Source organism: Sinocyclocheilus grahami, unplaced genomic scaffold (genome assembly GCF_001515645.1).
Source record: "Sinocyclocheilus grahami isolate Dianchi unplaced genomic scaffold, SAMN03320097.WGS_v1.1 scaffold46.1, whole genome shotgun sequence".
Lineage (NCBI taxonomy): Eukaryota > Metazoa > Chordata > Actinopteri > Cypriniformes > Cyprinidae > Sinocyclocheilus > Sinocyclocheilus grahami.
In genome coordinates, this window is record NW_015505225.1 from 2,152,517 (window position 1) to 2,179,868 (window position 27,352).

The following is a 27,352-nucleotide window of genomic DNA, read 5'->3' on the forward strand; positions in this document are numbered from 1 at the left end:
AAGCCCTACTCATATTTAAAAAGTAACGCAAAAGTAACGTACCGCATGACGTTCCATAAAAAGTAACTAAGTACCGTAAATAGTTACTTTTTTACGGAGTAACGCAATAGTAATGCAGTACTTTTAAAAGTAACTTTCCCCAACACTGTTCATGACATAAAAATGTATATTCTTGCTAACCTGCAGCGTTTGCGAGCTTTAGGCCTACCAACAACCCGGTCATAACATTAGTAATACCACAGTATTAAAAGATAAGTGCTGTAACAACCGTATTATATCTGCTGTGAACGGTCAAAACGCTGGGGGCTGTAGGGGGCGTTTACTATCCCTCTTTCCTGGTTTTGGTCGGGAGAGAGTCGGGGGGATTGGACTGGAGACGAATCCATCATCTGTATGCAGTTCACAGCGCTTCCGTCGGTCGTTGTACATCCTGCCGTTTTCTTCAGAAACTTGGAAACTGTACGCGATGGATGAATGCTGAAAGCGCCTCATACCCCCACCTTTTTTTGCTTTTCCTTTATATTCTCCTTTCCTTAAAGGCGTTTCAAACGTCTTTGTCTCAGGCAACTAGCGCTTCACATTTACAGAAACAACGTCTTTAGGTAAGAAGCACACGTTTGTTTGTAGCAACAGAGTTACAGTGTAACGAAGCACGGACTGAGATCGACTAGAAAGGATGGACGGTCGTTTGTTCTTAAAATGTGCTTTTGAAATGTTACTATACTTAATACTTATAGCGTTAATGTAATCTTGCACGTGTATAAGACGCACACATTGCACCAAAAGTAGATAAAAAGAGGCATCACAAAAAGGTTTAGCCACAAATGAGGGGTTTTTCTTTGTTATTCATATTCTTTTCCCATTCCTGTTTTACAGCCGTAATCATTGTGTTTGATTTGACTGATGTTGCTTCGCTGGAGCATACAAGGTAAATGACACCATCACTATAATTCTGCCCTCTGGGTTAACAAATACACAGCATGCTTCACACATTGAAATGTATCGTCCTCTTCTAAAGGCAATGGCTGGAGGACGCAATGAAAGAGAATGATCCTACCAGTGTATTACTCTTCTTGGTTGGCACAAAGAAAGATCTGAGTGTGAGTGACCATTTTTATTATTTTTAATTGATATTGAATTATACTTACAATCATGGCCATGCATAAACCAGTACAATCTCCTTCCATATGCATAAATATATATGTCCTACCAATATGTCTTTCCTCCAGTCTCCAGCACAGTATACACTAATTGAGCAGGATGCCATTAAACTGGCAGATCAGATGAAAGCAGAGTACTGGGCTTTGTCCGCCTTGACTGGTGAGTTGCTGACTAGAGAGATTGCTATAGTGTCTTATATGTTAATGGGATGTGTAGCAATTTTGTGTAATGTATTACAAAGTCACATAAAGTATTTTGTAAACCCTAGATAGAAGTTGCTACTGTTTATGTTGTTTAAGGACTCTTTTTGTCACTGTAGGGGAGAATGTGAGAGAGTTTTTCTTCAGAGTGGCATCTTTAACATTTGAGACCAATGTACTGGCAGAACTGGAGAAAAGTGGATCCAGACGTATTGGGGAAGTTGTTCGTAAGTACATTATAGATCACCCAAAAATGTAATGTTTTGGGGACAGATTTGGAGAAATGTAGCATTACATCACTTGCTCACCAATGGATCCTCTGCAGTGAATGGGTGCCGTCAGAATGAGAGTCCAAACAGCTGATAAAAACATCACATATAAACAGAATGACTCCAGTCCATCAATTAATGTCTTGCAAATGGAAAGCTGTGTGTCTATAAGAAACAAATCCATCATTAAGGCATTATAACTTGAAACCAAAATGTCAATCCATAATCTACAACAATGCGCCCTCTAGTGAAAATGTTCATCCCCTGTTGTCCTCCCACGTCACCACTTTTAGACTGTTTTTCATGTAAACGGTGCTTGTTCTGTGCATATTTCTTAACTTTTTTTTTTGCTGGAGAAAGCCATATTACGGATGGAGGACTTATAGATAGAGGATTAGTATTTTAGTCAAAAGCTAAAAATGTCTTAATGATGGATTTGTTTCTTACGAACACACAGCTTCTCACTTCACAAGACATTAATTAGTAAACTAGTGTGGTGTGGGTTACTTGAGGATTATTGTGATGTTTTTATCAGCTGTTTGGACTCTCATTCTGACGGCACCCATTCACTGCAGAGGATCCATCGGTGAGTAACTAATGTAATGCTAAATTTCTTGGATGCCTAAGGGTGAATATATTTTCAGCCAGATTTCATTTTTGAGTGAACTATTCCTTCAACAACATTATTTAATCCACTGGAATTTTATTGCATCATGAAAAGAAGATAATTATATTATTATTTCCCCTGCCTGAGTGACCTGAATTCATTAATAGAGAAAAGTCATTTCAGAGTTAGAAGTTATTACATATAAAAGGTCCTGAAGCAGTGATTTTCTGTAGAATAAGATGCACTGATCAACAGTATATATATATATATATATATATATATATATATATATATGATCATGTTTTCTTTGAATTTAAATTAAACCTTTTTTCTCCACACAGAAATCAACAGCAACTCAAATAACCTGTATGCGACTTCCAAGAAGAAACAGACCAACTGTTGTCATTAAAGACCGGCCATGTAAAAATGCAATCATTTGCACCAACATATAATGGTACCAAAGCAAAACATACACACAAATGTACATGCACGTACATAGGGAGAATGTACTAGATAAGAAAAGTAGGATGGACACAATTCCAACTATGTGACTGTACAGAGAGCAGTGTGGTTTGTTATTCATAGGGTGTAACTGAATATCTGCTGGATGAAAGAAAACATTCCTTTGTTGGAAAACTTGAGGTTTGCATTTTTGTGGTAAAGCTGTATTCTGTTTTCCCATGAGTTCTATGCACAATCCTTATCAGTGATTATTACATTGTGTTAATTAAAAATACATTTTATTTCACATTATGCTAAGCTTACATTCAGTAGTGATTTTAAAAGGTACACAGGAGGATCATGCATGAGTTGCACAAAAAGCAATAAACAGTGATAAATATATTTTTCTATATCAAAAGTCCTGTTTATTAAAAGGGTCATTTTCCTTGAAGTTATATAGATTTGTTTTATATATAGGTTCAAATTCTTGCTGTAAAGATTTTAAAAGTATTAGGGCTTATATACTTGGTTTTCTGTGATTGACATTTTTATTCTAAATAAAATGTTTTTCCTTAAATGAGCCATTTATTTAATTATTTTAAAACACCTCACGATAAATAAAATAGCTATTTTTCCCAAATGTGTTCATATATCACAGTAATACTATTATTTTGATTAAATACTGATTTTAATACTGTTCATATTTTGATTAAATCTTTCATTTACATGAAATTCAGCATTATTGATTATTTGAGCATTTTCAAGTTAGTAATAAGTTAGAAATCTGAGCTACAACCTGATAGTGACCTCTAAAGGTATTTTAGTGTAACAACAACAACAGACGTATTTATGACCAATATGACAAATGCATAAAACATGACAAATGTACTGCATAAAATTCATTCAAGCATAGAGAGTTAAGTCCTCGCAAGATTCATACCTCCACAAATTTCACATGAATATTTTTTTCCCTGATTTCTTGATATTTAACCACTAAAGTTCTTAAAAGACTCCAGGTATTGACTGTCTATCTGAGATTGCAGCTCATTTGGAATGCAGTGGGAATATTTATAGTTTTCCTTTAGCCACGTTCCTCCCTCACTGTTTTCAATGGCCACAGCGGCAATGCCTACAAAGAATAGAGAAATAATAGCACTAAGTTTACCATCTTAATCAAGTCTACTGATAAGTAATAAGTGAACAAGAGCTATTACACCCTCTCACAGAAAGAAGCTGTCCAAAACCCTTGTTTTGTATCTTGCAGCAACAAATATAACAAGAATGTCAATAAACTCTCACCAGTCATACTTCAGTTACATTATTTATTTTAATAGTTCCCCAAAAGGCAGAATCAACATCAAAGAAAGATATAAAGGTTTTGGGTGGAGAGGGGCAGTGGACAAGTTCAAAATCTCTCAAAACATTTCTTTGCTTTTATTATATTAGCTGTTTTATGCTTACCTACAACAGTAGCTCCTTGATTCTCCACCAGTTTGATAGCTGCTCTCATAGTTCCTCCAGTCTCAATCCACTGGTCTACTATAAGAACCCGCAGACCTGAAGTACATCATAACATACCTATAATTTCCCATTTTGTGTTACTAAGTAGTACAGGTGCATCTCAATAAATTAGAATGTCATGGAAAAGTTCATTTATTTCAGTAATTCAACTCAAATTGTAAAACTTGTGTATTAAATAAATTCATGCAAACAGACTGAAGTAGTTTAAGTCTTTGGTTCTTTTAATTGTGATGATTTTGGCTCACATTTAACAAAAACCCACCAATTCACGATCTCAACAAATTAGAATACTTCATAAGACCAATAAAAAAAAACATTTTTAGTGAATTGTTGGCCTTCTGGAAAGTATGTTCATTTACTGTACATGTACTCAATACTTGGTAGGGGCTCCTTTTGCTTTAATTACTGCCGACAGACAGAAAGAAAGGACCCATAATTTCGGGTCAAGATATGTTTTAATAAATGCTCAGTAACGTTACGTTGCGCTACAGTGTGACTGACTCCTAGGACTAACCGGAGCTACATGATATCTATCCGCACTATCGTGGCGTGTCCCGAACCGGAGTTCCACATGAAGAAGAAATAATATCCCTCCGCGATATCCGCCGAGGCGCTGAAGTGACGCTGACAGCTGCCACTCCGTTTTTTACGCAGTGATCAAGCACAGGAGACAAGTAGAAATATGAGAGATTCAGAAAGAGTGAGGATTGCCTATACTACGTATTGTGTGCAGGTTTAAGATTCATCCTGATTCTTAACAAAAAATTCATCTAACAGTCTTTTTTTTCTTTCAGAGCAAAGACCTGAAGTCAGTCATGAAATTTGTAGCAGTGAAGATAAGTAGCCTACTGTCCATTTGTGTGGGATAAGTGGCTTGCAAATAATCACAGTGAGCTAATTACAAAATTAGTCTATATACTGTAAAGGAGTGTAGGCCTACTGTAATGTGTTTCCTTTATTTTGGGGGACATTCCATAGACGTAATGGTTTTTAAATTGTATTTTATATCCCCTTACCCTAACCCTACACATCACAGAAAACTTTCTGCTAGATTTGATAAACACTTCGTTCTATATGATTTATAAGTTGTTCCATAATGGGACAAAAAAGGTTCCCATTATGTCAAAATTGACTGGTTTTACCATACTTGTGCATGGGGACATTTGGTCCACATAATGTATAGGGAATTGTAGGTAACACACACACACAAACCAAAAGAAAGTCTTGTTATAATTGAATTGCATTTTTTCAAACATTGAAAATGGTTATTGCCTATAACAATATACGGTCGTCAATACAAATAAGGTTAAGAAAGCTTCTACAAACCTTTAAGATGGAAGCATATGAATAGATATTTTATAATTACTGAATGAACGGCAGTAACTATACCATGGAAAATATATAGGGAACCCGATACAAAAAAAAAGCCTAAGCAGACGACTATAATAAGCGTCTTTATGTGCAAGCCATGAGCCCGTTTCCACTGAATTGCGCCTCATTATGCAGGACTCGCCTATGCATCCATCCACAAGAGATCGAAATTATGATGCTATGGACCATTTTATTATTGCATCTTTTGGTCTTTTAGCCTACGTTTTATTTTCTGCAGAGATTTCTCATAGTGACCTCTTGATTGAGCTGCTAACTGATTTCATTGTTTAGTAGTATAATACAGAAATGGGGTTCCTTTTTGACTCATATCCGAAAATCATGTGAAATTTAGGACAATGGATTCCTCTGTACATCAGATATGAGTAGTCATTCAACGTTTTATGTTTTCATACCTCAGGCTGTAGTATTTCAGATTTATGTTCCAAGAACTGATGTGCTATTGTAGATTAGAAACATTTTAAAGAAAGGGCAGTGTTTCTAAATTACAGTGTGCTGTGAAGAATGAAGTAACAGTTCGTCAAGTATGTGGATCACGCAGTGATTAATATCCTGGCAAAAGTTTTTAATGAGTAGCCTATTAAATTAATACTACATCGGATTGATTTTCCAACAGTGTCGCATGTTGCCTCTGGTGATTTTACATCATTTGTTTCCTCCCCCACCAATCCGATTTCTTTGCCAAAGCCCACTGTTGGACTCAGTGGGGGCTCTTTGAAAGCCGACCATAAATATTTCGCTTTTGGACTTGCACATACTCAATTCCTGATTTATTTGGTTATTTTGTAAGTTCGTTGTTTGTACCCTTTTCAGCCAATTGTTAAATAGTTCATAAATAAAAATTTAATCTGGGATGGACCATTTTAATCATGTGAAATTTAGAAATACAGCAATGGAAAGCTACATATTTAATTGCTTGAAAGCAATAGCCAGGAACAATTGCAAATTTATTTACATATGGACAAGGACAAACGTGCGTTCTCTTCTCAAATGACTCTTTTTCATTTTACTGGCGCCTGCGTCTGCTAAAGTCCCAAAGTTAAGACCCATGTAACCATAGGAAAAGACACTGATGTTCAGTAACTGCATGGAGATCCTCATTGGTCTGCATTGAAAAAGCCCACTGTTCCAAATTAGGTCACTACCCATTCCTTTTGTGAAATTAGAATGCCCAATCTCGTTGGGTCGGAAGAATCACCCCATCTCTTGTTACTATGGAAAGCGCCAAAGGAACCTCCTCCTTGCTGCGTCACCACAAGTAAATCTCGAGGTGTGGGGAGAGATGGGGTTACTTGCGGTCAAAACACACATAGGCCTATCCATTACACCCTACATTCATTATGTAGGATTACAAATTCCTGGTGCGCTTGCACACAACAAACACGGCTTGATTAAAAGAACCTACATTGAAAATAGTTAAGAAAAATATGCTATAGTCCTATTGTATTTGTAGACATGATGTAAAGTTTAGATTGTTTTGAGGTAGCCAATGACTTTCAGGGGTCGAAAGTCATTTATTTATTTAAATATATATTCTGTAAGTATTTATATGTTCTGATTCAACGCCCCTAGCGCAGTCAGTTTAACTCAAATAGGTTTTAAACAAAATGCAAACGTTTGAGATATATTTGTGTGTAAATAAATAACAAATTGATAAATAATGACTAATTCTGACGCAAAGCTCTCAAACAGCGAATTATTGCGACGTTGCCTCTTATTTGGGAATTACTTGTAGGCTAATTTTTTTTTGTGGTTAATTAAACGTTGTTTGAAAACAAAGTATTTTACTTTTATCTAAAAAAAGAATAGCCTAGGCTATCTCCAATCTTTTGTTTGGAACGTCTTTGTAGAATTCATATAGGCCTACCTAAATTTGCCTTAAATAGTCTACTTGTAGCTCAAATCTGTCTTATGCTTTAATGCCATGCCTTTCTATTGTGCTAAAATGTAATAAAAACTAAAAATAACTATAATGCAAAATGTGGTTTCGACAAAGCATTGGTTTACTTTTAAAAAGAAATAAAACAAGAATACGTTGCCTTGCAACATTTCCCTCTCGCAAATCAGAGAAATGCGAATTTGCCTTTTGCAAATACATGAGGTCCACTGGAAATGAGAATCCATCGGAAATCATTGCACATTGTTCGCTTGCCACAGGGACGCCAGGAGGAGGCAACAGATGCACATTAGGGTATTCAAGTTCATTGGAGGAGGAAAGGGTTAATTAAATGACAGACCCCTCCCATTATTGACCAGCAATATATTAATACCCACAGCAGCCGGTGAAAGAAGCCGGTACTCGTTGGACAGGAGAGGCTGCGGTGCTGTCTGAGACTCTGTGGTGCTGAAAGTGCCGCCCGCCGCGATGTGGTCTGTGTTTTTCGTGTTTCTGTCTTATTTAGACAGGAACTTTGTTAAAGGCGAATTCTTAAGCCAAGCTTCAGAGGCAGAAAAAGAGAGCAAAGAGCTCTTTTACATGCTCAACAACACTCTTTGCGCCAAAAGTTCGGTTGTGGGAGAGTATCACCTCCATCAGGTCACCGATGGGGCTGAAGAGGTTCGCTCTGTGCATGACTCTGAGGGCCGCCTGGTCGACTGCTCTGTGCTCCAAAACGAAATGCAAGTTAAATCCTTCATGCACGTCTGCAGACTTGGGCTAAGAAACCAAATGAGCTCCGATTTGAAGGTGAGTTTGACCGGGGTGTCCGAAGCGAAGGCGAACTGTAACAAGCTGAAATCAAGAGGCGACAGGAATGTGACCACGACAACAAAACAAGCAAAAGAGCCGAACTCTGATGCAGCGAACAATAAAAAGACGCGAACCAAGCGAGGCTTCACGTATCCCGGGACACTTTGGTGTGGTGCCGGAAACATCGCAGACCATTATGATCAGTTAGGTGAGTTGACTTTAATTCACCGGCTTGAGTGGCCTATTATTTTTCATTTTCATACTGTAGCAGGTGTTAAGGCATTTTGTGCATGTGATTCCCCCCTCAGGCGAATTCGAAGAGACCGACCAATGTTGCCGCGTTCACGATCACTGCCCATATGTCATCCATGCGTTCTCCTCCAATTATGGATACACCAACTTTAAATGGCACTCCCTTAGCCACTGCGACTGCGACAATGCGTAAGTCTGATGTGGTCCAGATATGAAAGTATGATAGATGACAGCAGCTTCCAGTAGCATGACATGCAATACTTCATTTAAAACTACTTTAAACACTTTAAAATCCTACTGTTGTCTATATGCCGTTTTTACAACTTTATATCAATTGTGAGACACTTATAATGAGAATTTTAGTGTTTTTATTCTATTCATTTGAATGACTAAAATGTGTCTAAAATGATGGGGAAAATCTGACAATTATGCACAAAATTAAATTTCAACCTACAAATTTTCTTGCTATTTGTCAGCTACCTGCAAAACATTAACATGCGCTTAATTTGGAGATGTTACAACAATCAACACCAATGAATGTTTACTGAAAATTATTTTTCATAGAACCATCATAAGGATAACTCAATTTAAGGCTTAGATCAGGCAGAAAAATCAAGTTAATGTTTGCAGCAGGTTACACATGTTTGCAGTGTATGTTTTCAAAAGTTTTTTTTTAAAACCGATGTTAGACCTGCAATCAAATGTAAATGCTGAAAAAAATAGACATTTTGAAATCATCTCCAAATCTATTTAAGCTAATGAACATGTATACGTTTACATCTGCATCTTACAGCTTAAAGGAATGCCTGAGACTTGTCAATGACACTTCATCCCGAGTGGTTGGACAAGCCTTCTTTAATGTGATCGAAGTTCCTTGCTTTGAGTTTTCATTTGAAGAGCAGTGTGTTGAGCGTCACTGGTATGGGGTGTAAGTATTCTATGTAATTCTATATCGAATTCCTTCCTTATACTCTGGCGTACAGTCTACAGTAGTCAAATTAATAGCCAAATTAATGCAGTTTTTTCTCTTCTCTCCATCATAAAGGTGTAAAAAGTATGACCGAGTTCCTGTCGCAGTGATTAAAGAATCAATCCATTATGACTTTGGAGGCATTGATGTCATTGATGTATTGACTATCGCTCCTCCTAAGAAGAAACAATCAGACGAAGAAAAGCAGAACGCAACAACCTCTGAAAGCACAACGCAGTCATCATTCTCTGAATCAAAGACCGCCGCCCCTGAAGAGCCCTCGCTCACAAACGTGGTGACGGCTGCAGAGGATTTCATTAAAGTGCTCGCCACAGTCTCCACCTCTCAAAGCTCGTCGGCAGACGCAGGTAAAGGAGAAACTCAGACGTCAGAGAAGAAGAGGAAGAAAAATTCCAGCAAGAAGAAAAAAGAGAACAAGAAGAAAAGAGGAAAGGGTAAAGGCATGAAGAAGAATAAAAAACTTGGCGCCGTATTAAAGGTCGATGAAGGAACGACCGGAGCGCCGTCGACCAGTCAGACAGAGGAGGTCATGGGTAAGAACAACTTTGCGGAGGAAGCAGCGAAGATGAATCGGTTTAGAATAAAAGAAAACAATTTCATGAACAGCGAGCTAGACTCCGAAGGAAATTCTAATAAGATGATGAGAGATGATCCTCAGAGGACAGTGAATGATAATCAGGATGTTGTTACTATTACCCCCTCAATGAAGACAGATAAAGAACCAGAGATTCTACAGCACAGACAAGCAAACGACACAGAGTTAGTCTCCACCTCGCCTACAGCTCACATTACCCCAGCTGTCCGTGATAAGACCAGAGCTAAGCTGAGACAAAGAGCCGGAAAGAAAAAGCAAAGAAAAAACAACCCTTCCACAGAAGCCAAGGAAGAAGCTCTCTCGACTAGTCCGTCTGAAGCTGTCAGCCTCGTAACGTCAAAACCTGAGAGTCCAGCTGCCGCTGTAAGAAACGAGGTGATGCAAAGTACAATGCACATGGAAGAAAAGGCACCTGTAGTCACTACTACACAAAAAACACCCATTGTTAGAACCAAAAAGCCAAGTTCGAGGCAGAGAGAAGGAAGAAAGAGAATGAGGAAAATCATTGCTTCCTCTACAGAAGAACCTCCTCGTGATATCAGCTCTCAGGATCCACTATTGTTCACAGGTTCTCCAACTGTCGGGCCAACCGATGTACTAGAGCGACTGGGATTGGACCGACTTGAAAACCCAACAGAAAGTTTGAAGGACACCAATGGTAGAAAGAACAAAGGAAGGCGTGTAATCAAAATCTGCTATGAAGCCGTTTTGCCTGACGTTGCAGACATGACACCCCTCCCGACTCTGATCGAAAAGGACACCGAGTTTCAGTTGAAGGATCTTGAGATGAACACAGCACCAATGTTTCCTCCCCTACAGACTAACACTCCATCCACAGCAACCCGCAGACCTAGGAACACGAAAATGAAGAGAAGCAGGGAGCGAGGAAATCGAGAAAAGCGTGGAAAAGTTAAGAGAGAATGAAACTCAAGAAGCTCCGCATGGTGCGACCAAATGGTTTTTTACCTTCTAGGCTGCCATATGATATTGTTTTAATAAGCAGCATGTTTTTACCTACTCTGTTTTTATAGCTCCGTTGATGGTAGACTGACAGATCAGATCAATTTTATGAAGCATGTGTTTCTCGACATGATTGCTGAATAAAGTAAATAAGAGCACTGGTGGTCCTTCCATAGCATGGTTTGAGAAAACATTCCTCTTCTTCACAGTATGGGTTTTGTTCTTAATAAACAAAAAGTTAAGTGTTCCTCCAGGTAACCTGATTATTTACAGCATTTGCCCTTCTGTATAAAAAAACCCTATCTGCAGTGCACTGAGTCCATTTATGATAGTCTTTGTTCTTGCACAGACTTTGCCAGTGGATTTAAGCAGAAAGGGTCACATTCTTCTCAAAGGATAATCTGCTTTACCTCTCCCTCCCTCCGACATTAAATGAGTATTGTAACACTGGACTCAAATCTCCTGTCAGCTGACCCTCACATGCTCTTGTTAGAAAGCAAGGCCTTAGTTTGCAGAATCGCAGTCTGAAGTTCTGATTCAAGCCACAGTGTTACAATAATGCATATGAAGTAGGAATTACTTAATGTAGAGGTTTGGACATGCATCATTAATCAATGTGTGAATTATGGGGTTCGGGGGATCTGACCTCCTAATCAGGACTTGAACTATAAAAGTTGGGGCCACTGAAAATATATATGTTTCGACAGGGTTTTAAAACATGTTCTCTTGGAATATATACACTACTCAAGGGAGCCCAATGTGGGATTTCCTTTATTCAAATGAGGGACCACCCAAATGTATTCATATTATGGCCTGAGCCGAACATCACACCATTTTGCATCACACCAACTTCCTCCTCCGTGACCCCGCTGTACTCAGCAGTTTCAGAACGAGTGTGTGAAAACAATGTGGAGTCTTATACCAGCTCCCTGGTTCCCAGACATGGAATAATAATCCAGCATTCAGAGGGCGTAGACGTTATGAAATAATATACATTCCAAAAACAGTACAATAGTATCACTTACAAAGCATAAAAGACAATTCACGATTGATTCCGCAGCGTTTCGTGCTGTTACGGTCATGGAAATGGGGTTAAGAGGGCGGGACCGTGTTCCCATGAGAACAAGAGACTTTTGCTGAGTAACTGCACGTTCTGTCCGCATGCTGAGACAAGACGTGACGGGTCATCTAAGACCACAGAGGAACTCCAATGAAAGTCAAGCGGGTAAAAAGTATGAAAAGTGGCTAAATAACTAATCTGACTATGTTTGGTTTAAAGCAAGGTAATGTTTATGAGCTTTACATTTTTAAGCAGAGTATTTTAATGGCAAAACAATGCTTCCCTCGTTTTATACTCGGGGCTGAACATTTCTGGTTGCTAGGCATTTTTCCTTGAGATGCCAATCATGCATGAGGAGGAAACATCGGGCCATGAGCAGAATTCAGTTGAATGATTGTCATTTACAGGTGCATCTCAATAAATTAGAATGTCATGGAAAAGTTCATTTATTTCAGTAATTCAACTCAAATTGTGAAACTCGTGTATTAAATAAATTCAATGCACACAGACTGAAGTAGTTTAAGTCTTTGGTTCTTTTAATTGTGATGATTTTGGCTCACATTTAACAAAAACCCACCAATTCACGATCTCAACAAATTAGAATACTTCATAAGACCAATAAAAAAAATCATTTTTAGTGAATTGTTGGCCTTCTGGAAAGTATGTTCATTTACTGTACATGTACTCAATACTTGGTAGCGGCTCCTTTTGCTTTAATTACTGCCTCAATTCGGCGTGGCATGGAGGTGATCAGTTTGTGGCACTGCTGAGGTGGTATGGAAGCCCAGGTTTCTTTGACAGTAGCCTTCAGCTCATCTGCATTTTTTTATCTCTTGTTTCTCATTTTTCTTTTGACAAGTTCAGGTCTGGTGAGTTTGCTGGCCAGTCAAGCACACCAACACCATGGTCATTTAACCAACTTTTGGTGCTTTTGGCAGGGTGGGCAGGTGCCAAATCCTGCTGGAAAATGAAATCAGCATCTTCAAAAAGCTGGTCAGCAGAAGGAAGCATGAAGTGCTCCAAAATTTATTTGTAAATGGGTGCAGTGATGTTGGTTTTCAAAAAACACAGTGGACCAACACCAGCAGATGGCATTGCACCCCAAATCATCACAGACTGTAGAAACTTGACTGTAGAAACACTGGACTTCAAGCAACTTGGGCTATGATCTTCTCCACCCATCAGATCAGCAGTCTTCCCTATGATTGTGTAGCCTAGTGAACCAAACTGAGAGACCATTTTGAAGGATCAGGAAACCTTTGCAGGTGTTTTGAGTTGATTAGCTGATTGGCATGTCACCATATTTTAATTTGTTGAGATAGTGAATTGGTGGGTTTTTGTTAAATGTGAGCCAAAACCATCACAATTAAAAGAACCAAAGACTTAAACTACTTCAGTCTGTGTGCATTGAATTTATTTAATGCACGAGTTTCACAATTTGAGTTGAATTACTGAAATAAATGAACTTTTCCACGACATTCTAATTTATTGAGATGCACCTGTACACTAAATACACAAAAGTAACACTTGTTTTGTAATACCTTTCAATACTATACTATGTTTTTGGAGGAAAACAAGGTGTCAAGACTCTTTTACTAACCTCAACCATGTTTGACAAAATCATTTATTAAGGTATCGGTTTCCACTCTTGGCATGGCAACGCTGGCAGTAGTTTGCTTTTCAATTTTCAATAGATATCATCCTTGGTTTCAGAGAGAACCAGAAAAACCAGAAGAGCTATTTGGTAATTTCCTCACACCCAAACTTTAGGAATAAAAATACAGTTTATCAAAAGTGAAAACTGCATGGATATACTGGCAATTCAAAAATATCAGTTTAAATGCACATGATTTCTTTTATCCATGAAACAGAGGTAATGTTCGAAGAATATCCTTGCTGTTCTTACAATTAAAGTGAATAAGGATTGAAGCCGTCAATCTCCAAAATAACACAAAAACATCATAAACGTATGTCATAAAACACTGCACTATAGTTCAAGTCTTCAGAAGTAAATTAAGTGTTAAGTAAGTCAATAACTTACTTAATCGTGAAGTTTGATTAAAGCCATTGATGCAATGTAAACCATTAATTCGGAGCTGCAAATTCAAAGCTAAAGTCAGCACTGATTCTTTGTAAATGTTTATCAATATGTCAAGCCAAATAAATCACAGTAATACCGCATTTCGCAAGGATGATGTTTTTAATATTTAAGTAAAACAGCACCAAGAGTATTAAGAACTTTTTCTAAAAATCCCAATTTTTGTCTGTCTTGTAACTTTTTTTCTATACAATTATTTTATAGATTTATTTATTTTTGTACTTCAAACTCTGTACTTCATCACTGTCACAGTGTGTCGAGATGCTTGATCCCATTTATCTTGATCCCGTTACATCGACTGCTCCACTGGCGTGATCTCAATGTCACCAATCTACACAAAAGGAAGGAAAAACTATTATATTAAACAATTCAGCCATTAAATCAAGATATTACCTAAAAAATACAATGCAGAAATTTTCCAATGCTGCTCAAATTGATTCTACATCAGTATAAACCAACAAAGAACAGCAATTAGTCTAATTTCTGACAAATTCTTATCACCAAAATATCCCATTCATCTCATAATCAGAACATTGATTAAGTGACAGCAAATATTAACAGCACAACAGTTTCTTAAGTGATGGATGATGCTTACTTGAACATGAGGAGGAGCACTCAGGACATACACCACTGCGTTTGCGATGTCAACTGCTTGTAGGCACTGTAAATATGATATTTAAACACATAAATGATGACCTTCAACATATTGTGTATAGTAAGGAATCATTGTCTATACCTTTACACTTTTGTAGGTAGCAACAGCTATTTCTGGGTTTTCGCTAAAGAGCCGGTAGGCAAATTCTGTCTCCACTAAGCCAGGAGAAATACACTGTTAAAGAAAGAGCACACTTAGTACCAACTTGCAATAGGACATGCAGTAATCATATTACATAAATAAAGTGTTCAACAGAAGCACATCTTGATCCTCTTGCTCTTACTGTGGCACGTATGTGGGTTTTGGCCTCTCGTAACTCTTGCCTCAAACCTTCTGTGAGAGCCGTCACTGCATATTTGCTGGCAGTGTAGAAGTGTGCATCAGCATTGTTGACGACCCGGTGTCCACAAATACTAAAACATGTATTTTAAGACATTGAATGCTTGTGTGCCTGAACATAGACAGGAAAATGAGTACACAGAACAAAGGTGCAATAAAATACACTGGTACCTGTTGATATTAATGATATGACCATCATCAACTTTTCTTTCTTTCATGGACTGGTAAGCCTCACGGGTGCACACTGACAGGGCAATGACATTCACCTGCAAAATGTGAACATTTGGCCATGACTAGTATGACTCATTCTGCATGTTAGATAAGGAAAACTGCTTATTTGAGTTACATACATCCATTATAGTTCTCCAGGCACTGGTTTTGCCACTCAGTAGAGGCTCTGGGAGAGCCAAACCAGCATTATTAATGCACACATCAATTCCCTGATGTTGAACTTTGATCCAGGAGAACATGGATAACATGTCGTCTTCTACACACAGATCACATTTATATGGGATCAGAGTCCCGCTGAATCCACTACTGACACATTCTGCTGCCAATTTCTGTGAAAGGAAAGGGTACTTTGAGATTTGCATTTCACAAAGCTCAAAAACCATTGGCAGAGGGTTATAAACGTATTATTGCTACTGCAATAATCATTTACTCCCCTTCAAGTTGGAAATAAGTTTCTGTTTCTTCTGTTGAACATATTTTGAAAAATGTGTGTAACCAAACAAGTTAACATTGACAGAATTTAAAATGTTAGTGAACTGTTTATTTAATCTTTGCTACAGAGGGATAGACGCTGCGTTCACAGCTTCAAGATATACATAATTTACATTTATTTCTTTTAGCAGACATTTCCATCCAAAACACTTGCTAATGAAGCCTGAGATGGCCTAAAATTATTTCGTTTTTTTTTCTTCTGCAGCATAACATGCCGATTTATTCGTCATAGCTGTATAATTACCTGAATTTGTTCCACATTTCTGGCACAGCCGACCACCTTCATGCCATGCTGGACAAGAGACTTTGCGATTGCAGCTCCGATTCCCACTGAAGCTCCAGTGACTAGAGCAACCCTGCCTCTCCAGCGATCCATGTTACAAGTTCACAAAACTCTTACAGAAAATCTGCTGCCAGTGATCTTCACTGCAATCCCGTGTAAACGAACACTCCCTGACGAACTGGCCAATAGTAATGCACTTCCTATTCTACTAGCTATGCTGCATCACAGCACCTGATTTTTTTCTGTTTCTTCTGTTGAACATATTTTGAAAAATGTGTGTAACCAAACAAGTTAACATTGACAGAATTTAAAATGTTAGTGAACTGTTTATTTAATCTTTGCTACAGAGGGCTCTGCGCTACGCTGCGTTCACAGCTTCAAGATATACATAATTTACATTTATTTCTTTTAGCAGACATTTCCATCCAAAACACTTGCTAATGAAGCCTGAGATGGCCTAAAATTATTTCGTTTTTTTTCTTCTGCAGCATAACATGCCGATTTATTCGTCATAGCTGTATAATTACCTGAATTTGTTCCACATTTCTGGCACAGCCGACCACCTTCATGCCATGCTGGACAAGAGACTTTGCGATTGCAGCTCCGATTCCCACTGAAGCTCCAGTGACTAGAGCAACCCTGCCTCTCCAGCGATCCATGTTACAAGTTCACAAAACTCTTACAGAAAATCTGCTGCCAGTGATCTTCACTGCAATCCCGTGTAAACGAACACTCCCTGACGAACTGGCCAATAGTAATGCACTTCCTATTCTACTAGCTATGCTGCATCACAGCACCTGATTTTTTTACTCCAAGACTTCGCAGTCGCATTTATTCCAACGACCCCTCATTATTTGCAAGAGCTTTACTTTTGTTTTATCACGAAACAAAATAAAAAAATAACAGCAAATCAAAATAAAACACTTCTGGCATGTTTACATGTTTTACATGTTTGAAATGACCCTAAAACGTCCAGTCTCCACTTCTGGGTCAATACTTAACAACTCTTTAAAGGGATAGTTCACCAAAAAAATTAAAATTCTGTCATCATTTACAGGTGCATCTCAATAAATTAGAATGTCGTGGAAAAGTTCATTTATTTCAGTAATTCAACTCAAATTGTGAAACTCGTGTATTAAATAAATTCAATGCACATAGACTGAAGTAGTTTAAGTCTTTATATATATATATATATATATATATATATTGCATATATGGAAGTCAATGGCAACCGTTAACTGTTCGGTTACCAACATTCTTCAGAATTTCTTCAACAGCTGAAAAAAATGCATACAGGTTTGGAGCAATTTGAGGGTGAGGAAATCCCTCTATATCTTTAAAATAAAAATATGGATATGCAGGTTCAAATACATAAAGCCATGTTTGGTAAGTAATAAAAAGTGACTTTTTAGTTTTTATTATATCTGCTCTCTATTGTATAGTTGGCACTTTTGAAACATAAAACCAGAGAGAGCTATTAAGCACCTAAAGTGTCTCAAAATAGTTAACACTATACATTAAAATTTAAATAATTTCAGTCACAATGAAAAAAGTAAACATCATGATGAAACAGAACAGTGTTTTGTGTTCTAACAAATGCATTTCAAAAGATTTAAAGACTTGACAATTACTATTTACAACATAGGAATATATTGGACATTCCTGGTCTCTGATTGTGTGCAAACTTTTACGATGTTTGTTAAAGACGTTATGTCAGCGATGCTTCATTCTCTTTCTCAAAGTTTATGTCAGCTGCTCCGCAGGCCTCATCTGAATGTCACCAATCTACAGAGAGCAAAGGAAAGTCAATTTTCTATTTCTAAAAAAGTTCATGGTTAGGCCAATGTCATAAAGCCAGCAGACATTAACAGCGCAATAGTTTCTCCAGTGATGGATGATGCTTACTTGAACATGAGGAGGAGCACTCAAGACATACAACACTGCGTTTGCAATGTCCGCTGCTTGCAGGCACTGTAAATATAATTGCAAAATTTTAAAAGGTAAACAATGACCTACAGCATGCTCTGTAGACAAGAAACAGGATTTGTATATACCTTTATGCTTTTATAGGTAGCAGCAGCCTTTTCTGGGTTTTGACTAAAGAGCCGATAGGTTAACTCCGTCTCCACTAAACCAGGAGATATAGACTGTAATAAAAGAATAGTGCCAACAAGTGTTTAGACATGTTTTATTTTGAATAATCATATTACTTCTTTATCCTTCTGCTCTTACTGTGGCACGTATGTGGGTTTTGGCCTCTCGTAACTCTTGCCGGAGACCTTCTGTAAGAGCCGTCACTGCATATTTGGTAGCGGTGTAGAAGTGTAAATCAGCATTGTGGAGGACACGATGTCCACACATACTAAAACATGGTAAGATAATTAAAGATATTGAATTGCTTGGTGCATGGCACAGGTAGTAATATAAATGTCTAAAAATAAAACATTACAGTACCCATTAATATTAATGATATGACCATCATCAACTTTTCTTTCTTTCATGGACTGGTAAGCCTCACGGCCGCACACTGACAAGGCAATGACATTCACCTGCAAAATTTGAAGACAACTACCATCACACAATCTCTAGCTGCATGTTTTCAGAACAGAAATGCATACTTATTTATTCTGTGATTCACATACATCCATCATAGTCCTCCAGCCACTGGTTTTGCCACTCAGTAGAGGCTCTGGGAGAGCCAAACCAGCATTATTAATGCACACGTCAATGCCCTGATGTTGAACTTTGATCCAGGAGAACATGGATAACATGTCGTTCTGTACAGACAGATCACATTTATATGGGATCAGAGTCCCGCTGAATCCACTACTGGCACATTCTGCTGCCAATTTCTGTGAAAGGAAAGAGTACTTTGAGATTTGCATTTCATGAAGGGTGCAAAGCTCAAAAAATGGGCAGCAGGACTGCAAGTAATGGCAGACCAAGCAAAACACGTGAAACTGTCACTGCCTCATTGGTATAATTGAGTTAATTATTATACCAATATTTAGAACTTTGTACTTATGGACACGTTGTTCCCTGAGACATGAAGAAAGATGAAATGGTAAGGCATTTCAAACATTAAGATTGCATTATTAATATGTGATCAAACAGAGATCTCAATGTGTAAATGATGACAGTAAATTCTGACACCATTTACTTACCCTTATGTTCTTCCAAACCTTTACAACTTTTTATTGCTTGAAACATAAAGTGAGAATGAATGTGCACGCTGCCCTTTTCCCCATATTTAAAGCATTAAAATTGCGCTGTCAAACTTGAAAAAAAGTAAATAGAACTTCAATAGACAAAATAATTAGTAGTATGGTGCATTTCACAAGGTGCAGTCTAGTAAAGCAGCTTACATTCATGGCCAAAAGTTTTGGCAGTGACATAAATTTTGTGTTTTGCTGCTTAAGCTGTTGTGGTGTTCATTCACATTGTTTCTAGATTATTGTGTAGAGTGATCAGATGTATTTTTAATAATTGCTAAAAGCTTCATTGGCCAAAAAATGAACTTTTCAAAAAAAACAAAAAACTTTTTTGATCCTGATACAAAATGACCAGCTAACATTAATTGACTAATCACAGCAGCACATGGGAAAGTGTGAATGAGTACTAGTCAGGTAAAATCACTATCATACTAATTAGATTGTAAGAGCAGACTGATTGCTATAAAAGGAGAGAAGAAGCACTTCCAATCATTGTGTTCTTGTTAGCAATGTTACCTCCAAAGAAACACGTGAGGCCATCATCGCGTTGCATCAAAATGGCCTCACATGCAAGGAAATTGCTACAAAGAATATAACCCTGGTGTCAAGAAAGGAAGCAAAGAAGCCACTTCTCTCCAAGAAAAACGTCAAGGACAGACTGAAACTCTGCAGGAAGTACAAGGACTGCTACAGGAATGGTACAGAAGCTAATATCCAGCATGCCAGAGTGAATTGCAGAGGTTATGAAGAACAAGGGTCAACACTGTAAATATTGACTCGTTATATATTTTTTTGCCAATACAAGCCTTTAAAACTTTTTTTTTTTTTAAATACCAGTAGAAACATGTGGAAAAATAATCTACAAATACTGAAGCAGCAAACTTTGCAAAACACAAAATGCCAACAACTGCCAAAACTTTTGGCCATGACTGTAACTATATAATGAATCAGTGGTGACCAACACACACTTTAGACCAGGGGCACACAAATTTGGTCCTGGAGGGCCGGTGTCCAGAAGAGTTTAGCTCCAACCCCAATTAAACACACCTGAAGCAGCTAATCAAGCTCTTACTAGGCATACTAGAAACTTGAAGGCAGGTGTGTTGAGGCAAGTTGGAGCTAAACTCTGCAGGACACCGGCCCTCCAGGACTGAGTTTGGGCACCCCTGCTTTAGACTATCTCTACACAGGCATTTTCACTTTGTCTGTCCTTGTTTTGTCCTACGCGTATGAAAATGTTTTTTTTTTCTCCCCCGGCAGCATCTTAGGAAAACCTTTATTCCACTGCTACAAATGCATAGCCTACTGTAAATTACCTGAATTTGTTCCACATTTCTGGCACAGCCGACCACCTTCATGCCATGCTGGACAAGAGACTTTGCGATTGCAGCTCCGATTCCCACTGAAGCTCCAGTGACTAGAGCAACCCTGCCTCTCCAGCGATCCATTACAAGTTCGCACACCTCATACAGAAAACCTTCTCCAGTTTGCACTTAGCTGTGATCTTCACTGCATCCCCTTCTGTCAATGTATAGCTACTCATCTAGCCAATAGCAATGCACGCCGATTCTGCTACTGTGCTACATCAGCGCACCTGAAGCTGTCAGCTCCTCCGAGATTTTTGCGGGTTTGCAGGCACAAGAAATGATTGCAATTCAAACATGGGTTGCAATAGCTTGCTATTATGTTCTACTTCCGTATTTTCTAGTGTAACAGTAAAATTCAGTTCAGTAAAACGTGTTTAACCGTTAGGATTGTTGCTGAATAGCACTTCTGCATAGTCTCTTTAGTTTCGAAGCGTCACGTTCCTAAAATGCTATTCGAAATGCATGAAAATTTTACATAAATATAAATATCCAATGCAGAATATAGAAATGATATAATTTTGCCTGAAATCTTAATGCTAACTGTATTCAGTTTTTATGCACTAAAATATTTAGAGGTTCCTGTAATGTCACTATACTACATTATTGGTGGGCTTCTCAGCAAAAGAAAAAAAAATTCATACATCAGTTTTTTTTTTTTAAATAAAAGCAGTTGCAAATTCATTTATTTGGTGTCTGTAACATACCTTAAGTCCTCAGCCATGTTTGTGATATAATCATTTTTGTTTCTCCTTGACTTGAAAAAGAGCTATTTGATAGTTTCATCACAAACACCTCAAAAAGATAAGCACAACATAATTCCCTCCTTTTATTATTTATCACCTCATTTCAAAACATCAGTTCAAAACTGCAGGCACAGCAATGAAGAGAAACTAATAAAGTAGTATCAAATTTCCTTAACATTCTACAAAATATTTGTTTATCTGTAAATGTTCATTCATTATGATGCCAAGCAAAATAAATTACTCTGATTCTGCCTCAATACTTAACGCAAAGTACCATTGATGCTTATTAAATTATTTCTCTAATACAAATTTTTTTTTTTTACAACATACATAATAATAGTCATTAAAATGGTTATAAAAAAGTAATAAACTTCAGGATCAGATCATGATCAGATGCTGTTTGCATTTCAAAGATTTGGAGTGCAGAAATTGTTTATGGGACATTCTTGTGGCTTTTGTCAGCTCTACAGTTCATATTTTATACCATTATAGGCTATTAATAAGATGATAAAGATGTCAGAGATTCTTCATCCTGTTTGTCTGTTCAGTTTATGTCAGCTACTCCACAGGCCTCATCTGAATGTCACCAATCTAGAGGTGGGAATGGAAAACCATTCAGAATTTAATCATGAAATCTTTAAGTATACTGAACAAAATTATAAACGCAACACTTTTGTTTTTGCCCCCATTTTTCATGAGCTGAACTCGAAGATCTAAGACTTTTTCTATGTACACAAAAGGCCTATTTCTCTCAAATATTGTTCACAAATCTGTCTAAATCTGTGTTAGTGAGAGACGGTTTCTGACAGTTTGTGCAGAAATTCTTTGGTTATGCAAACCCGATTGTTGCAGCAGCTGTCCGGGTGGCTGGTCTCAGACGATCTTGGAGGTGAAGATGCTGGATGTGGAGGTCCTGGGCTGGTGTGGTTACACGTGGTCTGCGGTTGTGAGGCCGGTTGGATGTACTGCCAAATTCTCTGAAACGCCTTTGGAGACGGCTTATGGTAGAGAAATTAACATTCAATTCACGGGCAACAGCTCTGGTGGACATTTTTGCAGTCAGCATGCCAATTGCACACTCCCTCAAAACTTGTGGCATCTGTGGCATTGTGCTGTGTGATAAAACTGCACATTTTAGAGTGGCCTTTTATTGTGGCCAGCCTAAGGCACACCTGTGCAATAATCATGCTGTCTAATCAGCATCTTGATATGCCACACCTGTGAGGTGGATGGATTATCTCGGCAAAGGAGAAGTGCTCACTAACACAGATTTAGACAGATTTGTGAACAATATTTGAGAGAAATTGGCCTTTTGTGTACATAGAAAAAGTCATAGATCTTTGAGTTCAGCTCATGTATTAGCTCATAATTTTGTTCAGTGTAAATACCTACCATACACTACTCAAACGGATTATAAACTGCTTGTATAAATGAACAATGTTAGCAAAAACTAACAACACAATATTGTTTTCTCCAGTGATGGATGATGCTTACTTGAACATGAGGAGAAGCACTCAGGACATACAACACTGCGTTTGCGATGTCAGCTGCTTGTAGGCACTGAAAATATGATATTTAAATATTTAAACATTAAACGATGATCTACAACAATGTATAGAAAGGAATCAGTATTTGTCTATACCTTTAAACCTTTATAAGTAGCAGCAGCCTTTTCTGGGTTTCACTAAAGAGTCGGTAGGCAAATTCTGTCTCCACTAAGCCAGGAGAAATACACTGTTAAAGAAAGAGCACACAAGAGCCAACAAGTCTGTTACGGCTTTCCTTTAAGCTGTTGTCGCTGATAACAGGAGTGAGCACATATTTAACGTGTGCAAAAACAGAGTCCATGCATACTGGCGTAGATCCAAGTAGAATGTCTTTATTTTGTGCAAGTGAATAAACAAAGCCTCAATCTTTGTCTCTCCTTCCTTCGTGGTCATAAACATCATGTGCACATAAAGTGCATATCTTAAACACAGCACATATCCACATACTGCACAATCTACATTCTTGCAAGTTACTCTTTAACACAGTCAAAAACCGTGCACTTCCCCATTACCAACTCCACCTGGCTCTAGTTTACACAGGTGCTCTAGTTATACTATGGTTTAGCGCCACACAGTGGACAACAAAATTTATACAATACAGAAAATGGCTCCTACAAAGTCTTTGGATAATCATATTACATAAATAAAGTGTTCAACAGAAGCACATCTTGATCCTCCTGCTCTTACTGTGGCACGTATGTGGGTTTTGGCCTCTCGTAACTCTTGCCTCAAACCTTCTGTGAGAGCCGTCACTGCATATTTGCTGGCAGTGTAGAAGTGTGCATTAGCATTGTTGACGACTCGGTATCCACTCATGCTAAAACACACAAATATATGAAATGTTTTGTTGACCCTGTACAGGCTGGAATCTGAGTACAGGCAAAAAAAAGTCAATGACATTCACCTAAACAAAAAGTTAAACTCTTTATTTCATAAATTGGTTTAGTCCGAGCAGTTTCAGCAACTCACTGACTCACTGAACTCAAGATCCATTTCTTTCAAAACCAATGAGTGAACTGTGACTAAGAAATGATGGAGCATTGGAGTAAACCTAGATCTTTACTGATAAAGTGAAAAGTTATGTTATTTTTCAACAGTTTTATCAATACACACACACACATACGTATATATATATACTGTTTTACACACATATATGCACACAGACTCTTTCTCTGTACATCTCTAACAAAAAAGAGCCACGTAATATGCACGTCGAGATGTCAGAGAGTGGTGATGACTTAATTGAATCAGTGACTCGGTTGATGGCAGAAACGAACCTCTGAAGCTTAGAATCAATTTTGCAAACTGTTTCGAAGAGCTGGTCAAAATATGCATAAAACAGCTTTTACAACCCCATTGCAAATGTTTTTTTTTTTAAGTATAATTAATGCAAATTAACAAATCATCAAATACCGTTAAATACGTGTCTGTATAGGCCAGGGGTGCCCAAACTCGGTCCTGGAGGGCCGGCGTCCGGGTTGTTTCAACCCAACTTTGGGTCAAATATGGACTAACCTATCTGTTGGGTTAAATTTTTTAATTAAATATTTTAACCCAAAAGTTGAGTTAGTCCATATTTGACCCAAAGTTGGGTTGAAACAACCCAGCATTTTTTAGAGTGTATATTTGGGTTGACTTTTAAAAAAATAAATTTAACAAACTGAAATGTGGATATGCAATTACAAAAAAAAAAATCCTTATTTAAACATCTCTAACAAAAAAGAGCCACGTAATATGCACGTCAAGATGTCAGAGAGTGGTGATGACTTAATTGAATCAGTGACTCGGTTGATGGCAGAAACGAACCTCTGAAGCTTAGAATCAATTTTGCAAACTGTTTCGAAGAGCTGGTCAAAATATGCATAAAACAGCTTTTACAACCCCATTGCAAAAGTTTTTTTTTTTTTAAGTATAATTAATGCAAATTAACAAATCATCAAATACCGTTAAATACGTGTCTGTATAGGCCAGGGGTGCCCAAACTCGGTCCTGGAGGGCCGGTGTCCTGCAGAGTTTAGCTCCAACTTGCCTCAACACACCTGCCTTCAAGTTTCTAGTATGCCTATAAGAGCTTGATTAGCTACTTCAGGTGTGTTTAATTGGGGTTGGAGCTAAACTCTTCAGGACACTGGCCCTCCAGGACCGAGTTTGGGCACCACTGGTACAGGCCCTATGTGTTCTTCATTTGCGGGGTTTGTTTTGTTTTATGGACGTTCTCATTCATGGGTTCACAGAGATCGCCCCTCAACGGCAAACCATTGAACTTTTGAGCATTGAGCATTGAGCACTCCTTACTGAAATCACGTGATTTCGATAGTTTGATAGTACGAACCATGGGTTCGAAACAAATGATTTCCAAAAGTTTTGGAGCTTCACGAAACAGGGATTCAAAAACAGCCATCACTAGATTGAAATGAGCTACTGGAAAGAACCGATTCGCAAAAATGAGTCGATGTCTTGAGTCGCTATACGTCCATCATAGTCTTCCAGCCACTGGGTTTGCCGCTCAACAGAGGCTCTGGGAGAGCCAAACCACTAGCATTATTAATGCACACTTCAACGCCTTGGTGAACAATCCAGATCACATCTGATCACATTTATATGGGATATATATATTTATATATCAATTTATCTGATGATAGTTTGATAGTACGAACCATGGGTTCGAAACAAATGATTTCCAAAAGTTTCGGAGCTTCACGAAACAGGGATTCAAAAACAGCCATCACTAGATTGAAATGAGCTATTGGAAGGAACCGATTCGCAAAAATGAGTCGATGTCTTGAGTCGCTATACGTCCATCATAGTCTTCCAGCCACTGGGTTTGCCGCTCAACAGAGGCTCTGGGAGAGCCAAAGCACTAGCATTATTAATGCACACTTCAACGCCTTGGTGAACAATCCAGATCACATCTGATCACATTTATATGGGATATATATATTTATATATCAATTTATCTGATTTGAGTGATTTTAGCTAGGCTTAATCACTATTATATATATTCTATTAAGCCTATTTATTTTATTTGGTACGTATTTGTTACTCTCTTTTCAATATAAAAAAATTTAAATAAAACAAAATATAAATTCTGATAGCTATAGTCCTTTTAATAGTTTGTAATGAAAAGAGGTACAGGTGGTATGTGTATGCTTATTAATGAATGAATGGTTATGCTTTTACAAGTCTTTATGATGTTGTCTCCCTCTCAAAATAAGTTTTGAACAAAAAAAAGTTTTTATTATTTGAATTTAAAATTCTTATAGTTCCCATTTCCTTCTCTCCATCTCAGTTCTCCTGTCTGTTGCCAGATATTTTGATACCAATAAAAAAATCGCCCAACTTGTTCTGTCAATGAATAATCTGTCTTCTGAGAATTTGGCCAATGAGAACACACTTCCTTCTTATCCCATAAAGCTGTAACAGGTGCAATAAATAGTAAAAAGTGTTCAGCCTGTAAAATTGTGGAGGGTTAGTTATTCATTCTGAAACAAACAATCATTGTATATGACCATGTTTGTTTGTTTGTCAAATTTATTTTTATTGTTTTATAATTTGGATCGAACATTTACAAATGCAGAAACACAAGAATACAGTAACTAGAATGATAAAAATCACCAAGACCAGTTCTCAAAGTATTGTCTCATAATATCACATGAGCAACCATGTTCCTCTATGTCATCTATATGCTGTATAATGTGATACAATGTCCTTTTGTGCTTGTTAATTTATACTTTCCACAAATCAAGCATTCTACATTCTTGTAACAGGGAATATTGTGCAGTAACGGTTGCACGCAAAATTTGGGACAGAGTTAAATGTTTTTTTTTTTCAGGCTTAATCACTATTATATATATTCTATTAAGCCTATTTATTTTATTTGGTACGTATTTGTTACTCTCTTTTCAATATAAAAAAATTAAAATAAAACAAAATATAAATTCTGATAGCTATAGTCCTTTTAATAGTTTGTAATGAAAAGAGGTACAGGTGGTATGTGTATGCTTATGAATGAATGAATGGTTATGCTTTTACAAGTCTTTATGATGTTGTCTCCCTCTCAAAATAAAGTTTTTATTATTTGATTTTAAAATTCTTATAGTTCCCATTTCCTTCTCTCCATCTCAGTTCTCCTGTCTGTTGCCAGATATTTTGATACCAATAAAAAAATCGCCCAACTTGTTCTGTCAATGAATAATCTTAAATAAAACAAAATATAAATTCTGATAGCTATAGTCCTTTTAATAGATTGT

At 37.6% G+C, this 27,352-nt stretch overlaps 5 protein-coding genes and 1 pseudogene across 6 annotated transcripts; 2 read left to right on the plus strand and 4 right to left on the minus strand.

The window, feature by feature from the left end:
• The first annotated feature begins 824 nt into the window (after positions 1 to 824).
• LOC107582648 (ras-related protein Rab-34-like) lies at positions 825 to 3,242 on the plus strand. Its single transcript, XM_016268561.1, has 5 exons — positions 825 to 928; positions 1,019 to 1,100; positions 1,230 to 1,320; positions 1,481 to 1,588; positions 2,579 to 3,242. The coding sequence occupies exons 1-5, from the start codon at positions 825 to 827 to the stop codon at positions 2,644 to 2,646; spliced, it is 453 nt and encodes a 150-aa protein (XP_016124047.1). The 3' UTR covers positions 2,647 to 3,242.
• Positions 3,243 to 3,396: 154 nt separating this feature from the next.
• Positions 3,397 to 4,239, minus strand: LOC107582649 (adenine phosphoribosyltransferase-like; the record flags this gene model as incomplete). The annotated part of the gene is made up of 2 exons (XM_016268562.1): positions 3,397 to 3,807; positions 4,140 to 4,239. Coding segments are annotated over 2 exons (243 nt in total), but the record flags the coding sequence as incomplete, so codon positions are not given.
• A 3,612-nt stretch (positions 4,240 to 7,851) lies between these two features.
• Positions 7,852 to 11,539, plus strand: LOC107582608 (uncharacterized). Its single transcript, XM_016268519.1, has 4 exons — positions 7,852 to 8,485; positions 8,586 to 8,718; positions 9,323 to 9,457; positions 9,575 to 11,539. Exons 1-4 carry the CDS (start codon positions 7,954 to 7,956, stop codon positions 11,037 to 11,039), a joined length of 2,265 nt encoding a protein of 754 aa, XP_016124005.1. The 5' UTR covers positions 7,852 to 7,953; the 3' UTR covers positions 11,040 to 11,539.
• A 2,766-nt stretch (positions 11,540 to 14,305) lies between these two features.
• On the minus strand, positions 14,306 to 16,957 carry LOC107582609 (dehydrogenase/reductase SDR family member 11-like). Of its 2 annotated transcripts, none has more exons than XM_016268521.1 (7): positions 16,761 to 16,957; positions 15,578 to 15,787; positions 15,399 to 15,493; positions 15,172 to 15,301; positions 14,970 to 15,062; positions 14,829 to 14,894; positions 14,306 to 14,564 (listed from the first exon to the last, which is right to left on the minus strand). In XM_016268521.1, the coding sequence occupies exons 1-7, from the start codon at positions 16,890 to 16,892 to the stop codon at positions 14,523 to 14,525; spliced, it is 768 nt and encodes a 255-aa protein (XP_016124007.1). In that variant the 5' UTR covers positions 16,893 to 16,957; the 3' UTR covers positions 14,306 to 14,522. The 2 variants fall into 2 exon arrangements, with proteins under 2 accessions (XP_016124007.1, XP_016124006.1); XM_016268520.1 differs by lacking the exon at positions 16,761 to 16,957 and adding an exon at positions 16,195 to 16,390 and having other exon boundaries at positions 14,307 to 14,564.
• A 949-nt stretch (positions 16,958 to 17,906) lies between these two features.
• LOC107582610 (dehydrogenase/reductase SDR family member 11-like) lies at positions 17,907 to 20,934 on the minus strand. Its single transcript, XM_016268523.1, has 7 exons — positions 20,762 to 20,934; positions 18,876 to 19,085; positions 18,688 to 18,782; positions 18,466 to 18,595; positions 18,288 to 18,380; positions 18,139 to 18,204; positions 17,907 to 18,018 (listed from the first exon to the last, which is right to left on the minus strand). The coding sequence occupies exons 1-7, from the start codon at positions 20,891 to 20,893 to the stop codon at positions 17,977 to 17,979; spliced, it is 768 nt and encodes a 255-aa protein (XP_016124009.1). The 5' UTR covers positions 20,894 to 20,934; the 3' UTR covers positions 17,907 to 17,976.
• Positions 20,935 to 21,963: 1,029 nt separating this feature from the next.
• Positions 21,964 to 25,828, minus strand: LOC107582650 (dehydrogenase/reductase SDR family member 11-like; annotated as a pseudogene).
• Between the last annotated feature and the right edge of the window lie 1,524 nt (positions 25,829 to 27,352).

What these genes read in the sequence shown, in the direction of transcription:
- LOC107582648 (XM_016268561.1), top strand. Translation starts at nt 825, where the DNA reads ATGAGGGGTTTTTCTTTGTTATTCATATTCTTTTCCCATTCCTGTTTT. An exon ending in GCTTCGCTGGAGCATACAAG is followed by an intron (nt 929 to 1,018) that starts GTAAATGACACC and finishes CCTCTTCTAAAG; the next exon opens with GCAATGGCTGGAGGACGCAA. An exon ending in ACGTATTGGGGAAGTTGTTC is followed by an intron (nt 1,589 to 2,578) that starts GTAAGTACATTA and finishes TTCTCCACACAG; the next exon opens with AAATCAACAGCAACTCAAAT.
- LOC107582608 (XM_016268519.1), top strand. Translation starts at nt 7,954, where the DNA reads ATGTGGTCTGTGTTTTTCGTGTTTCTGTCTTATTTAGACAGGAACTTT. An exon ending in AGACCATTATGATCAGTTAG is followed by an intron (nt 8,486 to 8,585) that starts GTGAGTTGACTT and finishes TTCCCCCCTCAG; the next exon opens with GCGAATTCGAAGAGACCGAC. An exon ending in CACTGCGACTGCGACAATGC is followed by an intron (nt 8,719 to 9,322) that starts GTAAGTCTGATG and finishes TGCATCTTACAG; the next exon opens with CTTAAAGGAATGCCTGAGAC.
- LOC107582609 (XM_016268521.1), bottom strand. Translation starts at nt 16,892, where the DNA reads ATGGATCGCTGGAGAGGCAGGGTTGCTCTAGTCACTGGAGCTTCAGTG. An exon ending in AAACCCACATACGTGCCACA is followed by an intron (nt 15,063 to 15,171) that starts GTAAGAGCAAGA and finishes TTTCTTTAACAG; the next exon opens with TGTATTTCTCCTGGCTTAGT. An exon ending in CTACCTACAAAAGTGTAAAG is followed by an intron (nt 14,895 to 14,969) that starts GTATAGACAATG and finishes TCATATTTACAG; the next exon opens with TGCCTACAAGCAGTTGACAT.
- LOC107582610 (XM_016268523.1), bottom strand. Translation starts at nt 20,893, where the DNA reads ATGGATCGCTGGAGAGGCAGGGTTGCTCTAGTCACTGGAGCTTCAGTG. An exon ending in GAAATGTGGAACAAATTCAG is followed by an intron (nt 19,086 to 20,761) that starts GTAATTTACAGT and finishes TTCCTTTCACAG; the next exon opens with AAATTGGCAGCAGAATGTGC. An exon ending in AAACCCACATACGTGCCACA is followed by an intron (nt 18,381 to 18,465) that starts GTAAGAGCAGAA and finishes CTTTTATTACAG; the next exon opens with TCTATATCTCCTGGTTTAGT.